At 42.5% G+C, this 15,829-nt stretch overlaps 1 protein-coding gene across 2 annotated transcripts in view; it reads left to right on the top strand.

The window, feature by feature from the left end:
- Nucleotides 1–15,829, top strand: part of MED22 (mediator complex subunit 22) — a 328,154-nt gene that overhangs the window by 155,233 nt on the left and 157,092 nt on the right. The window contains exon 3 of one of the 2 annotated variants that reach the window (XM_044058386.1): nucleotides 13,125–13,333. In XM_044058386.1, the coding sequence (XP_043914321.1) occupies nucleotides 13,125–13,333 (209 nt within the window). Of the gene's footprint in view, nucleotides 1–13,124; nucleotides 13,437–15,829 lie in introns of those variants that run through there. The other variant, XM_044058387.1, reaches the window with a different exon arrangement.

The raw sequence follows: 15,829 nt of genomic DNA, 5'->3' as shown, positions 1-15,829 counted from the left end.
CTATCAACTGACAAAATTTTGTACAAGGACATTTCAACATCAAGCTTGGAAAGTGGACACTCTCTTTCAGTTGGAAAAACCTGACAGTATATGCCTTCCCTCCATTGCCTCTCCTCACAAAGGTTCTTTTGAAAGTCAAAAAGGAGAGACCACGACTGATTCTCATAGCCCCAGACTGGCCACGCCAGCACTGGTATCCGCTATTGAAAAATATGGGCCACAGCCCACCATGGATATTGCCTCAAATACTCCATTTGCTCACACAACAAAACAATCAGATTCTTCACAGCCAGCTCAAAACTTTAAATCTGGCTGCATGGCAAATCAACTAAACATCCAACCAGCTCCTCTTTCACAAGCAGTTCTGGATGTTATTCTGGAAGCCAGGAGGCCAAGCACCAGGAAGGCTTATTCAGACAAATGGAAAAGGTTTTGTGCCTGGAACCAAGCTAAAGGCCAAGACATAATTCAGCCTCACATGCCTCACATTCTACAGTATTTAGCTGCGATGTTGCACAAAGAACTTTCCTTTTCCTCGATTAAAATCCATGCTTCTGCTATTTCAGCTCACTACAACACGGATCCACCTTTATTTTCACATCCTCTTCTAAGGCAGTCCCTCAGAGGGGCAAAAAACTTTAGACCACCCAGGAGAGCTCCTACACCAACATGGGACCTCAACTTTGTTCTGGAAAAACTAACGCTACCTCCCTTTGAACCAGCTTTCTCTGCAGATCTTCAGTTCCTATCATGGAAGACTGCCCTGCTCCTTGCAATAACTTCAGCTAGAAGAGTCTCAGAGCTACAGGCACTAATGGCAGTGGAACCTTTCCTCATTTTTCATCTAGACAGAGTTTCTCTACAAACTAATCCTTCCTTTATGCCTAACGTGGTTTCCAGTGTAGCTTTATATCAAACCATCCACTTACACACCTTCTTCCCCAATCCAGAGAACAAAGGTGAGAGACTCCTGCATTCCTTGGACATTCACAGGCAGCTTCGTTACTACTTGGCCAAAACTAAGGCTTTCAGAAAATCTGACCAGCTCTTTGTATCCTATGCTACAGCTTCTCAAGGGAAGGCTTTATCAAAGCAAACCATTTCTAAATGGATAGGTCATTGCATACGTTTCTGCTATACCCATCATGGGAAACCAGTTCCTGCTACCATTAGATCCCACTCTACCAGGGCAACAGCTACCTCTACTGCCTTTCTCAGGGGGGTTCCAACCAAGGAAATTTTAGAAGCTGCAACTTGGAGTTCAGTACACACCTTAACCAAACACTATCATTTACCTCTTTACTCTAAGTCCAGGGTGGGCTTCGCCACTGCAGTTCTGCAGGGCATTATTGACTCCACTAACCCTCTATGATACCTCCCCCTACCTTAGCTTTGGGATTCAACCCAAGTGTGATGACTGCAGCAGGGTAACACGATGAACATAGTACAGTTTTGTGCCTACCATAAATGTAGATGTTTGAGTGTTCACCCTGCTGCAGTCCAGGTTACCCTCCCTCCATCCCCTCTGATCTACTGGCTACATCTCTTCTATGCCTTACTGATGTATTTGCTTATAGCTGAAGGGATTTTGTGTTTGTGCAGTGGTTACTCCATTTGGTACTAATTCTGACCAGCTTTTTGGGGGCACCTGACATCTGGGGCAAGAAAAACTGAAGAAAATGGCGTCGGTTGCATTATATATACCCCTGGTGCACTGACGTCAGGGAAGAGGCGACCGCAACCGATGCCGGACCAAGACTTTGGAATTCCGGCCGACTGCGGGACCGCCTGACGACAGGATAACCCAAGTGTGATGACTGCAGCAGGGTGAACACTCGAACATCTACATTTATGGTAGGTACAAAACTGTACTATACTTATCATACCTTGCCTACGCCTAGAGTTCCTTTGGTGGGCAGAGGCCTGCCACTAAAACAAGGGACTACCTTTCACACCACCCCCTGCCACCCAAACCCTAACAACAGACGCATCAGACTATGCATGGGGACCTTACCTGGCAGGGAAGTGCATTTAGGACTAGTGGAACCCAAGTCAAATGCATCTGCATATCAATCAAAAAGAAATGTTAGCTGTACAGAATGCTCTGACAGCCTTCAAGGACCACATTCTTCCAGGACAACTAATGGTAAAGACGGACAACACCACTGTTATGTGGTACATAAACAAGCAGGGAGGTACACATTCTTACCCCCCTCTGCAGACTAGCCATGGCATTGTGGAACACAGCCTTGAGCTACCAGGTGTACCTACAAGCTCAATTCCTGCCAGGAAAATTAAATACACTGGCAGACGGACTAAGCAGAAATCTCATAGACCCACACAAGTGTAAATTGGAACCAAGGATTTTCAACATGTTTACAAGCAAATGGGGGAGCCCAGATATAGACCTGTTTGCCTCTCCCCAGAACTACCAGTTGGACAAATTTTGCACAAAGACTCCCCACAAACAAGCCTGGAAAGAGGATTCTCTGTCCTTCAGCTGGAAAAACCTATCAGTCTGTGCCTTCCCCCCTCTGCCTCTGCTCTCCAAAGTACTACTAAAAATCCAACAGGACAAACCAAGGATGATTTTGATTGCTCCAGACTGGCTGTGCCAACACTGGTATCCCCTCCTGCGGAGTGTGACACGGTTATCTCCATGGCACCTGCCTCAGACTCCTTCCCTGCTGTCTCAGCAGGAGAACCAGATTCCTTCTAACACTGAACCTTGCAGCCTGGCTAATTACTTAATCTCTCCTTTACCATCCCTCAGCAAACCTGTGATGGATATCATTTTAGAGGCAATGAGGCCTAGTACTAAAAAATCTTATGCTGAAAAATGGAAAAGATTCTGTGCCTGGAACCAATCTCAAGGGATGAGCACAGCAGCGCACAATTTACCTCGGATTTTACAATACTTAACTGAGATGCTTCACAAGGGCCTGTCTTTTTCCTCCATTAAAATCCACACCTCAGCCATTTCAGCTCATTGTAACACAGAACCTGCCCTCTTCTCTCATCCATTGCTCAAGCAGTTCCTCAGAGGGGCCAAAAATTTGAGACCACCCAGGAGAGCTCCAACCCCAGCCTGGGACCTTAACTTTGTCTTGGAGAAACTCGCTCTACCTCCTTTCGTGCCAGCTGCTACTGCAGACTTAAAATTTATTTCTTGGAAAACAGCTTTCCTTTTAGCAATCACTTCAGCTAGAAGGGTATCTGAATTACAGGGCCTTATGGCAATGGAGCTTTTCATCATCTTTCATGCGGGCAGGGTGTCCCTCAAAACCAATCCATCCTTCATGCCCAAGGTGGTATCCAGTGTGGCTCTTAATCAGTCCATTCATTTGCCAACCTTCTTTCGCAATTCACAGAATAAAAAGGAATGGATACTGCATTCCTTAGATGTGCACAGACAACTTAGATTCTACTTTGACAGGACTAAACCTCAAAGGAAATCTGAACAACTGCTGGTGGCATTTGCTGCAGGGGCACAGGGGAAGGCTATTTCAAAGCAAACCATTTCTAAATGGGTAAGCCATTGCATTCATTTCTGCTACAAGCACCATGGAAGAAAACCTATTCCCCAGGAGATCAGACCTCACTCCACCAGGGCTGCATCTACCTCTACAGCCTTTTCTCAGAGACGTCCCTACCAGGAGCATCCTGGAAGCTGCTACCTGGAGTTCTGTACATACTTTCATCAAGCATTATCATTTGCCAATTTTCTCTAAATCCAGAGCTGACTTTGCCACTGCAGTCTTGCAAGGCCTTATAGCTGGCCCTAATGCTATCTAAATTCCTCCTCCCAACCATAGCTTTGGGAATCTACCCAAATGTAATGACTGCAACAGTGAAACACGAAGAACATAGTACAGTTGTGTACACTTACCATAAGTGTAGATGTTCGAGTGTATTCGCTGTTGCAGTCCTGGTTACCCTCCCTCCAGCCCCCTAACTTCTTTTGACTATACCTCTACTTTCCTGTACTATGCTTAAAAGCCTTTTTGGTCTATTTGCTTTTTTGTTGGAGGTATATATTTGTACTTTTATATTTAATTGCTTCTCGTTAGGGGGGCACATGACATCTGGGGCAAGAAAAAGTTATGTAATGGCGTCGGCTGCATGTTTTATACCCCTGACTACCTGACATCATGGAAGAAGGGACAGCAACCGACGCAGGACCCAAGACTTTGTTAATCAGGCCGACTGAGGGCTTACCTGCAAGCAGATAACCCAAATGTAATGACTGCAACAGTGAATACATTCTAACATCTACATTTATGGTAAGTGTACACAACTGTTATTTTGTTGCCCCTCCAATCAGTCCAAAGCGCATCCCAGATATCCCACCCGCTCTAAGGGAGACAGCAGCGCTAGAAGTTTCCAAGCTGCTTCAAAAACAAGCCATCGAACCCCCCCCCCCCTCCGATCAGTTCGGGTTACGCGTTTACTCCAGGTTCTTTTTAGTGCCAAAAAAGACTGGGGACCTCAGACCCATTTTAGACCTATCAACCTTAAACCTGGCTGTTGCCAAACAGAAATTCCGGATGGTCACCCTGCAGTCCATTCTACCTTATCTTCGAGAATGTGACTGGATGTGTTCGATAGGTCTCCAGGACGCTTACTACCATGTCAAGATACACAGAAGCTCCAGGAGATTCCTTCGCTTCTGGCTGGGAGCCAGTCATTTCCAGTTCGGAGCCCTACCCTTCGGTCTCACCACAGCCCCCAGGGTGTTCACCAAGGTATTGGCAGTAGTAGCGGCTCACCTGAGGCTTCAGGGGATTCAGGTATTCTCTTACCTAGATGACTGGCTCCATGCTGCTTCCACCAAGCGTCTTCTTTGCCAAGCCAGGGATTTCTTCCTACATCTTGCAGCCTTTTTAGGGTTTACGGTCAATGTTCCCAAGTCACTCTTGAATCCTGTACAGATCTTGGAATGTATCTGGGCACTGCTGGACACCTTTCAATTGAAAGTCTTCCTAACTCCAGACAGGGTCTATTGTCTAAGGGCTCATGTTTCACTGATTCTTGGCCCCAGGCTGCCGACAGCGGTGGATGCTCTCAGAGCCTTGGGCTCTATGGCTGTCGCAATTTCTCTCCTCCCCTGTGTGCGTTTTCACATGCGTGTTCTTCAGTGGACTAGCTGTACAGTGGTCTTGGCTGGATCTCCCCATGGAATACCCAATTCATACCAGCAAAGCCTGCAGGGTGTCACTTCTCTGGTGGGTCCAGTCTCCAGAGATTGTAGCGGGATGCCCCTTTGTTCCATCCGCAGTGACCACTTTTTCCTCCCAGCTAGGGAGAGGGGGGCATTATCTGGGAAGGACAGTCCAAGGCACATGGTCCCAGATCGAGACCAGATTGCACATCAGTGTACTGGAGATGATGACGGTGCTTTTAGCGTTGCAGGCCTTCCATACTGTTTTTCCTCTGGGAACTATTGCAATTCAGTCAGACATGTCTGTTGTCTGGTACGTCACCAAACAGGGAGGAACCAGATCTTACCCTGTGAGTCGCAAGGTCATGAGAATTTGGGCGTGGGCGATCTCCACCAGACGGTTTCTGATTGCAACGGACATCCCAGGACGCTCCAACATTTTAGCGGACAAATTGAGTCGAGCTATTCTGATGCCATGCGAGTGGTCTCTGAAGCAGTCAGTAGCGGAGGAGATCTTCCTTATGTGGGGTCAGCCTTGCTGCGATCTCTTTGCATCTGCTTCCAACGCGAAGCACAGCAAGTTCTTCGCTGTGATCCCCTCACCAGGGGAACCCCCAGAGACGCACTAGTCCATGCTTGGCCTCCCGGGCTTCTGTATGCTTATCCCCCATTACCACTCATTCCGAAGTTTCTTCAGAAGGCTTGTCGATTGGGGTTAAAGGTGATACTCATTGCCCCATTCTGGCCTCATCAGGTTTAGTTCCCCTTCCTCTGGTCTCGTGTTCTAGCTCCTCTTTGGATTCTAGATCCCTGCCCGGATCTCATTTCTCATCCTTCAGGCATCTGTGCGCCCAACCTGGACAGCCTCAAGCTGACAGCTTGGTTGCTCCAGTTCCCTTAATTGCTATGACTCCCAGTCTTTCGTCTTCAGTTAAAACTATTCTGGTGGCGGCTCACAAGTCTTCCAGTAGGAAGATTTACCACAGTAAATGGAAACTATTTTTTATTTGGGCATCTCAGAGAAAGTTGGATCCTTTTATGGGCCCTGTATCCACGGTCCTGGATTTTTTAGCCAGTATTTTTCAACAAGAGGCCAGTTATTCCACTGTGAAAGTGCAATTGGCAGCTATTTCAAACTTTCATGTTGGCGAGAACATGAATGCCCTGGCCTCTTCAGATTGTGTAAAGCTTTTCTTAAAGGCACTTTTCTTTTACACCCTCCAGTTAAGAATCCTGTTCCTCCTTGGGACCTCACTTTGATTCTTCAGGCCTTGGTTGTTCCCCTCTTTGAACCTGCAACTTCAATGGATTTAAAGTTTCTATCCTGGAAGACAGCCTTCCTAGTGGCTATTACTTCGGCTAGGAGGGTTTCTGAGCTTCAGGCCTGGTCTGCTGTGACCCCTTACTTTATCTTCCATAAGAGTAGGGTTTCTCTCCGCAAGAACCCTTCTTTCTTACCAAAAGTGGTATCTGAATCAAACATTAATCAAACAATTAATCTGCCTGTTTTCTTCCCGAATTTTCAGAACAAAGGTGAATATAAACTGCATTTACTAGGTGTTCATAGACAACTTTGTTTTTATTTGCACAGAACAAAGCCCTTCCGTAAGTCCGACCAGTTGTTTATGTCCTTTTCTAAGCCCTTTTTAGGTAAGACCATCTCCAAAGTTTCTTTAGCTAGATGGATTACTCTATGTATTTTGAAGATTTACAAAGACAAAGGATTGTTTCCACCTGGTCTGATTAAAGCTCATTCTACCAGATCTATGGCAACGTCTGCTGCTTTCTGGTCTAGGCTGTCATTGGATGATATTTGTGCGGTGGCACCTTGGGCTAAGTCGCATACCTTCATTTCTCATTATAAGTTGGAGTTGATCTCTAGAGGGAGAGCATCTTTTGGCTCTGCAGTGCTCTTGAATATCCTTCCATGAAGGGCCTCCCAGGGGTGTGAGTAGCTGGGGACTCTGTCCCACAGGTTGAAGATAAAATGACGTTAACTACTTCAGATAAAGAAGTTATGTACTCACCGTAACGTTCCATCTGAGTAGTTATACTTCATTTTTCTTCAGCGATCCCATCCTCCTTCCCCTGAACCTTCTCATGTTATGATCGTGTTGTCGTTTCTTTCTTGTTTGTGTTGCTGGTTAGTTTGGTTTGCAGCAAACTCTATCTGAGGGAAGGCAGTTGATGGTGGTGTATTATGGGTAAGGGGGAGGAGCTTTATTTGTGCACCAGCTACTTGGTCCAGTGCTCATAAATGTATTGCTCATTACAAACTAAATTTGACCTCTAGAAGCAGAGCTGCTTCTGGTTTGGCAGTTGTCTGGAATATCCTTCCATGAGGGCCACCCAAGATTCATGTAGCTGGGGTCTCTGTCCCACAAGTTCAGGAATGAATGAAGAGGACATCGGATGTTAAAGCTATGTACTCATTGTAACTGTGCATCTGTGTTTGTCCATTTTCATTCCTTCTCAACTCCTCACCCTCCTTTCCCCTTCACTTCATCTTCTAGAATGACCTTGTCGATATTATGGAACCTTTTTTCCAGATTTGAGCCCCGGCTTTACTGTTCTTTCCTTCTTCCTATTCTATCTTAGGATCTATAAGGCAGCAAACTAAGTCTGTGTTATTGTTAGCTGACTGGGGAATTATGGGTAGAGGGAAGTGCTCGAGAGTTGAATCTGAAAGTCTAGTGTATGTGGCCTATAACCACACGTTGAGGAAGAATGAAAATGGACAACACAGATGGTTAGTACATAACTTTAATGAACTATATGTGGGTAGCAAAAAGTTTCTTAGGTTTCAGTATGATATTGAATATATTGTTATTTCTAGATGGATTTTGTACTGTTTGCTCAAAATTGTTTAGATTTAGCATATCTTTTTTGTTATTTAGGTACATTTAATTGATGTTGAATACTTTTTCTAGAGGTAAAAGGCCACTTTCTATAGGGATAAACAATCAAGACTTTTTTTAACTTAATAGTGGAGTGTGAGTGAATCTGGGTTATTTGGCTATCCTAAATTTTATTGTAGTTCACTTTATTTTAGCATCACAGTTGCAGTCTGAGGCGCACAGGGTTCGTCAAGCCAGCATTTACTGTATTTCATGGGTAGGAAGTACATCAGTGGGTGGAGGGAAAAGTGATGGTGCTACTTCGTCTGTAGAGCAGTTCTGCTAATTTTTATTATGACCAGTAATAAAGAAGCTATGCTCTCCAGTGAGGGTGCATTTAGTTCATTGTCAAAAGATTTAGCACATGCTGTGTCATCAAGAGGCTTACTTATAATTTGTCTATTTGCATCATATGGAATGTCATAATTGACATGTAATTGGTGAGATGATACTAGATTTGCATATCAGTCAGAAGACTTGAACCCTGAATCCAGCCTGCTGTTCAAGGATTACGTGTTTAGAGTAGGGCTTTGCAGAGCTTTAATGTTGAAATATACCTGTACACAAGTGCCACATTATGGCAAACCAGAGTAGTGTTTGCTCAGGTTCATAGATAAATTCTAGGCTAACTGCCCTTGCAGACTATCTTAAGCCTATCCAATTTCAATTTTTTTGTCCATGAATTAACCTATCCCATTGATTAGAGATTTACCCATCCCATGGTTGATGATTTATGTCTCACCCCTAGTGAGAATAATTGGGATCATACCATAGATAATTTGAGGGGACCCATGCATGGAATAAAGCATTTAGGAGCTGCATCTGTCCATCAGTAGTACAGAGGTAGTCCTGGGTACATTTTCACATGTCTCATACATAGGTCCAAGTTGCACTCTAATATGGACAGTGATGAACTTTTTCATGTTTTCCAGAGCAGCAGTATCCTCTACGAGAGATGCATTTCCCTCCAAATTGTTCTGTTGACATTGCAGAACAGGTTTATATCCCTAGACCAAGTAGTTCTGATACCATTTGACTCTTTGTGCAGTAAATCCATCACTATTGGTTTGGAGTATGCCTTATATGCCACAGACACAGATAATCTGTTGGCAGTCTGTACGACAGCAGTATAGTGACAAGCCTTTTGAGTCTGTCCTTGTAGGACTTGTTCAGGCCTTGCATCCTTTCACTAAGATATCTCCAGTTGTTGCATGTCTGGACTGATACATGCCAGAAGGGGGGCATTATATTCAATGGATTTGGCTTAATCAGGGCTGAGTAAATTGGGACAATGACTTCTCTAGAGCCAGACATAACTCCTTTGTTTATAAGCTGTGCAATGTAGGACTTTCTTACAACAGTAGACACACACTGGTCAAAAGTTAAGTCACTGTTCGCATAGGTCCGAGGTCCTGAACTGGGTCAATTCTTAAGGGTGTATTGTCAATGTGGTAGTTTTCTGGGGAAGATCAAAGGATACAGTAATGCATTCTTTGGCATTTAGTTTCAGTCCATGGTTTTAGCACCTGTCATTTGGAAAAAATCTTCTGCGGGATGGTTGTCATTTGGGGATTCAGTGACTGCTGTTGGCTTACAGTTATCTGCAAACGTAGTCATCCAGAGCCCTTTGATATTGACACTTCAGAAAATTAGATGGCAAACAGGAGAGGTTCCAGCACAGAACTCTTAGGAACGCCACTGGTGACTGGTCTCTTTGTAGAGATGACTTATTATTTTTATTTTGATTTCCTGCATCCTGTCTGTTTGCCATTTGGCAATCCAGCGACAGCGAGTAATGTGTTTATTCCCAGTTTATTAGCTTTCCTACTATGTCTGGATGGGAAATTGATGTATGAGGTGTGTACCTTTTGTCATCATCCATTGCTTTGGTGACCTTTAAAAAAAATCTGCCAGGTTGAGTAAGCATGACCATCCCTTGAGGAGTCTAAACTTGGGCTGGTCCAGTGTTTGGAGGTTCCCTATGCCCTGACTGATTTATTTCCATAATTAGTCTTTCCATGACTTTGCATACGAGGCTGGTCAGACTTGTAGATTTTTAATTGCCAAGATCTGTGGAAGCCCCCCCCCCTTAAGCAGGGGAATGGTTGTAGCAGTTCTCCATTCACTTTGTACAAAACCTGTATGGAGGCTGAGATTAAACAGCATTGTGTAGGGGTCTGGCTAAATCATGCTTCATGCTATTTAAAGTTCATCCAGGGATATTGTCAAGACGCATCGATGCTTTATTTTTAGTTTATGGTAGCACTTTTATGACTTGGTCTTGTGCGATAGCTGATGAAGAGCCAGTTTCAGGTATATCTTGAGGGGTACTCTAAGGGGAGAGATGAGTAAAGTAACAGAGAAATTTATTGGCCAGTAGGTTTGCTATATCTTTAGCCTCAGTGCAGGTAACATTGTTCATAATTAGCTTGGCACACTGTTGCATTGTGCTTTTGAGATAGTGAACATAGCTAAAAAGTCCTTGTGACTGCGTTTGGCTTTTGTAGCTAATTTAGCCTCAGATTTGGCTTTGGTGGATTTTATTAACCACCTGAATTTGTTTATTTCAGTGATATTTCAGTGATAATGGCTGTAACCTTCTTGGAACTACTACTCTGAATTTTGGTCAAAATTATTTTCCTTTTATTATAAAGCTTGTTGATATTATGGTTTCACTATGTGAGTTTGTTTCTGAGGTTTGCTCTGCACTTGTTCCTATGGGGGTACAGCTGCATCTGTGCAGCTGCTTACATGCTGGTATAGTGGTGGTGTACATTTCTGTGAATTCAGTGGAGTTAACTGGGTTGGTGGGGATCTGAAGCTTGACAGTGTATTTCTTATGAGTATGTAATTTGTCTTAAATAAATTTCTAAAGGTACCTTGGGTAGACGGGATCTCTGGATTCAATTTTATTTTGAAGGAAACTGCATTATGGGTAGACCTAATAAGTGATTAAGATTTGCAGGGGACAGTGCAAGATGCTGTCAGTTTAGTGAGGACAAGATCTAAGATGATGGTCCCCCTTGTGAATACTCCTGACTAATTGTTCCAGGGCATCTGTATTGACAAAGTTCAGGAGTCTCTGTGCGTATGGATTAGTGGTGGTGTAGCTTTCCTAGTCTATAGTTGGATAGTTTAGATCAACTAGGAAAATGGTATTGCAAATCTAGTAAAATGCCGAACTCTCCGCCACAACAAGAAATTAAAAAACTCTTTAATATCAATCAATAAAAAGTCACTGAATATAATCCGCAAAAAATCCCTTGTAAAACGATAAACGCTTTCAGATATACCTTCATCAGATCTGCTTTTTATTCATTGATATTAAATAAAGTGTTTTAACATTTCTTGTTGTGGTGGAGAGTTCGGCATTTTACTAGATCTGTGTGCTTTTTGTTCAGTCTCTCCTTTAGTAGTTGCGAGATATTTTCTCTTTTCCAGGAAAATGGTATTCGGTCCAATGCTGAGTTATTCTACTTCATGTAGTTACATTATGGCTTTCTTGTGTAAAAGAGGGAATTCTGTAAATGGTACGGGACCTTTGGCTTTCTTGTGTCGGAGGGAATTCTGTAGCTAGCTACTATATGGTACAGGACCTTTTCTGATGGCTATTTGAACATGAAGCTCTAGGGCATCATGCTGCTTTACCAGCCTTTATGCGAGTCTCTTCTGGATGTGGATTGAGACACCTCCATCTTTTTACCCTACTGTGCAGTAGCTGGTTTAAACGTGTGGAGGCATTATAGCCTTGCACAAGCTAGAGTGCTCTCCCCATTTTAATCCATGTCCCAGTCACTACACAGATGTCATTGTCCTCCAGGGTGAGAAGGGCTTGCAGGGGGTGGAGTTTTTTGTTTAGACTCTAAGCATTGATCAGTAACACTTTCATATTTTCCTTTAGTTGTTTTGTTATATTGATAGGTTTATCAGATTTGCATTGCCTAAAAAAGGCACAGTGGGTGTGGGCAAGCTCTTTGCCATAAATTGGAACCATAGAGGGGACAGATGCATGCCACCCCCAATGAATCAGTGTGTTCTGTTGATCATATTCTCCCGTGTTGCCAAATATTGGACTACATTTGAATGACACCAACAACTAAGCCAATTTTTGAAGCCAAACTGAATGTATGAAAGCCAACAACAACAAAAAAATTGATTACAATTTTGGAGAACATTTGCAGATTTGTGCTGTAGAGTAAAATTGTTTTGTCATATCTTGTTTCCAAAGACTATTTCAGCTTTGTATATACAAGTTAAACTATAATATGAAAAAATGTAGTCCGCTATATGTGTGGCATTTTATTTAGTTATTTGTTTATTGACATTTGTTGACAGGGAAAGTCCACTGGGTCAGAAGCCTATTTTCAGTTGAGGCCCGGGGAGAAAAGCTCCAAGTTAGAGTAAAGATTACACAGAGTTATTTACAGTAATGAAGACATAAAATTTATTTTTGAATTATACAATTTTGAATTAGTAATAAGCAAGCCAAGAAGTTTTATACAATTGGGTTAAATGCCAATGTTTGGTATACCATAATTTAATAGCATATTATTGTATCCTGTTAAAACAGTTTATTTTAATCCATTCTTACACATTCTGATGGGAGGGAGAGTAAAGGAGATACAGATAGTATGCAGTAAAATTAAAGAATGATAACCTGGTTGGGTGTAGTCAGTTTAGAAAAAAAAGAAAGTTGAAACAGCAGGGCCCCAGGATTAGATCTATGGTGGTATTTTGGTTTGGGCACAAAGGCAGATTTGGTTTTTAAGAAAGTGATTTTTTTTAGGGTATGTTTGATGTATTTTATAGAATTGAGTAGAGTAATGGGGGGGGGGGGTCATTCCATAATTTTGCAATGGTGTAGGAATAAAAGCTTTGTCCAGATCCCTTGTTAGGTTTGCAAACACAGAAGTTTTTTGTTTCAAACATTAATAAGTCACTGTTAAGACAGCTCATGCTTGACTTTTGTTATATATATGTCTAGAGTTGAGGAGTTATGCAAGTTAATTTTTTAAACAAACAGATAACCTAAATTTTCTAATCTGTTTTCTTCTCTATGCCTGAAGGTTAGAGCTGGTGAGTCCTTGATGAAACTGGTATCGGACCTAAAACAGTTCCTCATCCTGAATGACTTCCCTTCAGTGAATGAAGCAATAAACCAGCGGAACCAGCAACTGCGTAGCCTGCAGGAAGACTGCGACAAGAAGCTCATCTCCCTGCGAGATGAGATAGCGATTGACCTTTATGAACTAGAAGAAGAGTATTACTCATCCAGGTACAAATAGGGTCATAAAATAAACTAGACACCCTGAAAAGAAAAACATGTTCACAAGCTGAAATCAATATGATTATTAGTAAACTCTGTTCAAGTATCTCAACAGGTTTGCAAGAGCAACTTGATTTATTTCTGTTAATTGCTATCTGATTGCTGGGATCAACACTTCAGGTGGTCACCGCTTACATTGTGGCTGTCTTCTGTCGCATTATTGTGGTTTGCACTTTTCCTTCAAGGAAATTATCTTGTTTCATTTTTATAACCGATTTCAGTTTTTTTTACTGCTTGGGAGATGTTACTTGGAAAATTGTACTGAGTTCATGGAACTGCTGTACTGTTAATATGTCAGACTTCCAAAAGTGGGATCTCTGATGTATTTTGACTTCTGTAAACCATGAAATGACTCCATGTTTCTGTTCACAGCAGTTGTAGATTTGCACTGAAAATACTTCATGAACCCCAGATGAAAGCCTGTTAAACCTAATGTTACTGGAAGTGTGTGTGGACTAAAGGGGTAAAAGATACTGTTTTTGTCTACCCAAGCATGTTTTGAGTACATAAAAAAATGTTTTAATCTATTGTAATCACAAGGGGCAATCACTGCATGTTTTATCAATGGATTACATTATATGCCCTGTAAAACTAGTTGTATGCACTTTGAAGAGAAATATACACTCAAAACCTCATTTGCCTTAGCATGCCGAGAAATCGTTCATTATTACTTAACAGAGTAGTTTGAATTTGATTTTACTGTGCGAGTGTGACTTGGTAACATCAGTGCACCTTTTATTATGAAAGCTTTAATTAGTTCTCATATGGTAGAAGGGTTACTGTTGGAAAGCAGTGTCTGCTGGAAGTTTTAACTTGTTATAATCTGGCCCTGCGTTTGAACGTATTTGAATTTACAGTGCATCACAAGAATAGTTACTTTTCTGTGCAGCGTTTTGTATCAAGGGGAAAGGTGCGTGTGTGTGTGTGTGCGCACGCACTTTGGTATGTGTCAGTGTACATAACACGTCTGGAATCCAAAGCTCAGAGGTGGTGTTACAGGTCATGCATCATTCTTACCTTTTCATCTAGTTTGGCTACTTCCTTGTTACTCTTTTTTTATAGGTTGGAGGAGCTAAACCCCCACCCCTTTACCCCACAGCAGCAACTGTTTTGGTAGTAGTACACAAGTGAGGTAGGGGTTAAGGAGTGTGATTGCCCTTACACATCACAACAGAAAATAGCTTTAGTACTTTCTGATGTATTCTTAAGGTGTGTTTCAGCTGAGGTAGTATTCTTAGAACACATTTACCTAACTTTACTACAGAAATCTGACAAAATACATGTAAACCAAAAGTGTGCAGGTGTGAAAGATATGGCCTTATTCTGACTTTAGTTGTTGCAGCAAGAAGCACACTCGGGAATATAACAGTGCTCTTCAGTTCTTGTTTGTAAACCTCTGGAGCTCCCTTCACGGAGATTAGTGGCATTGTCTCCTAGTATAACTATGTTCGGATGTTCTTGTGCTGTCCCCCCCCCCCCCCCCGAGTGATTAACATCCAGATTGTCTCTTGGATGAATGCTGTTTGTTGGGCAGAGACTGCAGGCATATCTTTGACACATGTCCACCTGAAAGTTGTGTGATGTTTCTTTTAATGTTGAGTTGCACTTATGTAGGCAATACTTTAGTTTTGTCATCCTATGCTTGGACACGCACACTGCCTAGGGAACCTAGGGAAGGAGAGTGGTCTTAATGTTGATGATCATGGGCCAATCTCTTGTTCATGACCCGTCTCTTTAGAATGCAAATATCGTTTTACTTTGAAGCACCGCTAATGATCAGGCTTGCTAATGATAAGTTGTGGAATACTATTTCTGCAGCAAGGCACTCTGGGAATGTTGTAGTTCAGTAGCCTTGGGTTACAGAAATTTTCAGCTTGCTACACAGATAAACAGTACTAGATAACTACGAATCTCTCTCCCTTCCTACACACAGTGGTCTTTTTCTCTGCCCAAGAAGCAAAAAAGAGAAATTCAACCTGTTTCATGACACAGTTGAAGACCAAAAATTATATTTTTTGAGCCATTTGACTTGGAACTCCTTTTGGAGCGGTCAGCTGCAGCACCATGGTGTGGGGGCTGTAGGGTGCAGCTCTCTCTGCATAATTGGAAAGTAAAAAAACGGGGTCTGCTAGCCAAATTTTTCCTCACATGGTGTCACTTTTGAGTGTTTGTCACTTAAAGTGTTTTAAATCTGAGTTGATCTTGTCTGTTTTTGTATGTCAGAAAAAGTGGAAAAGGTATATGTATGTACTTTCATGCTACACTACACTGTGGTAGTTGGCATACCAAAGCCATCCTGGAGTTCAGGCCATTATAAAGCCTCTTGTTTACCCCCCCCCCCACACACACACGCACGCACACACACACACACACACACACACATACGCACACTTTCAACAGTACTTCATCCATCAGTGCTCATACCATATTCATGTTATTCCTCCT

This window comes from Protopterus annectens, chromosome 16.part0, assembly GCF_019279795.1.
Source record: "Protopterus annectens isolate FY-2018-M chromosome 16.part0, PAN1.0, whole genome shotgun sequence".
Lineage (NCBI taxonomy): Eukaryota > Metazoa > Chordata > Ceratodontiformes > Protopteridae > Protopterus > Protopterus annectens.
This window is presented reverse-complemented; position numbering and strand designations above follow the sequence as displayed.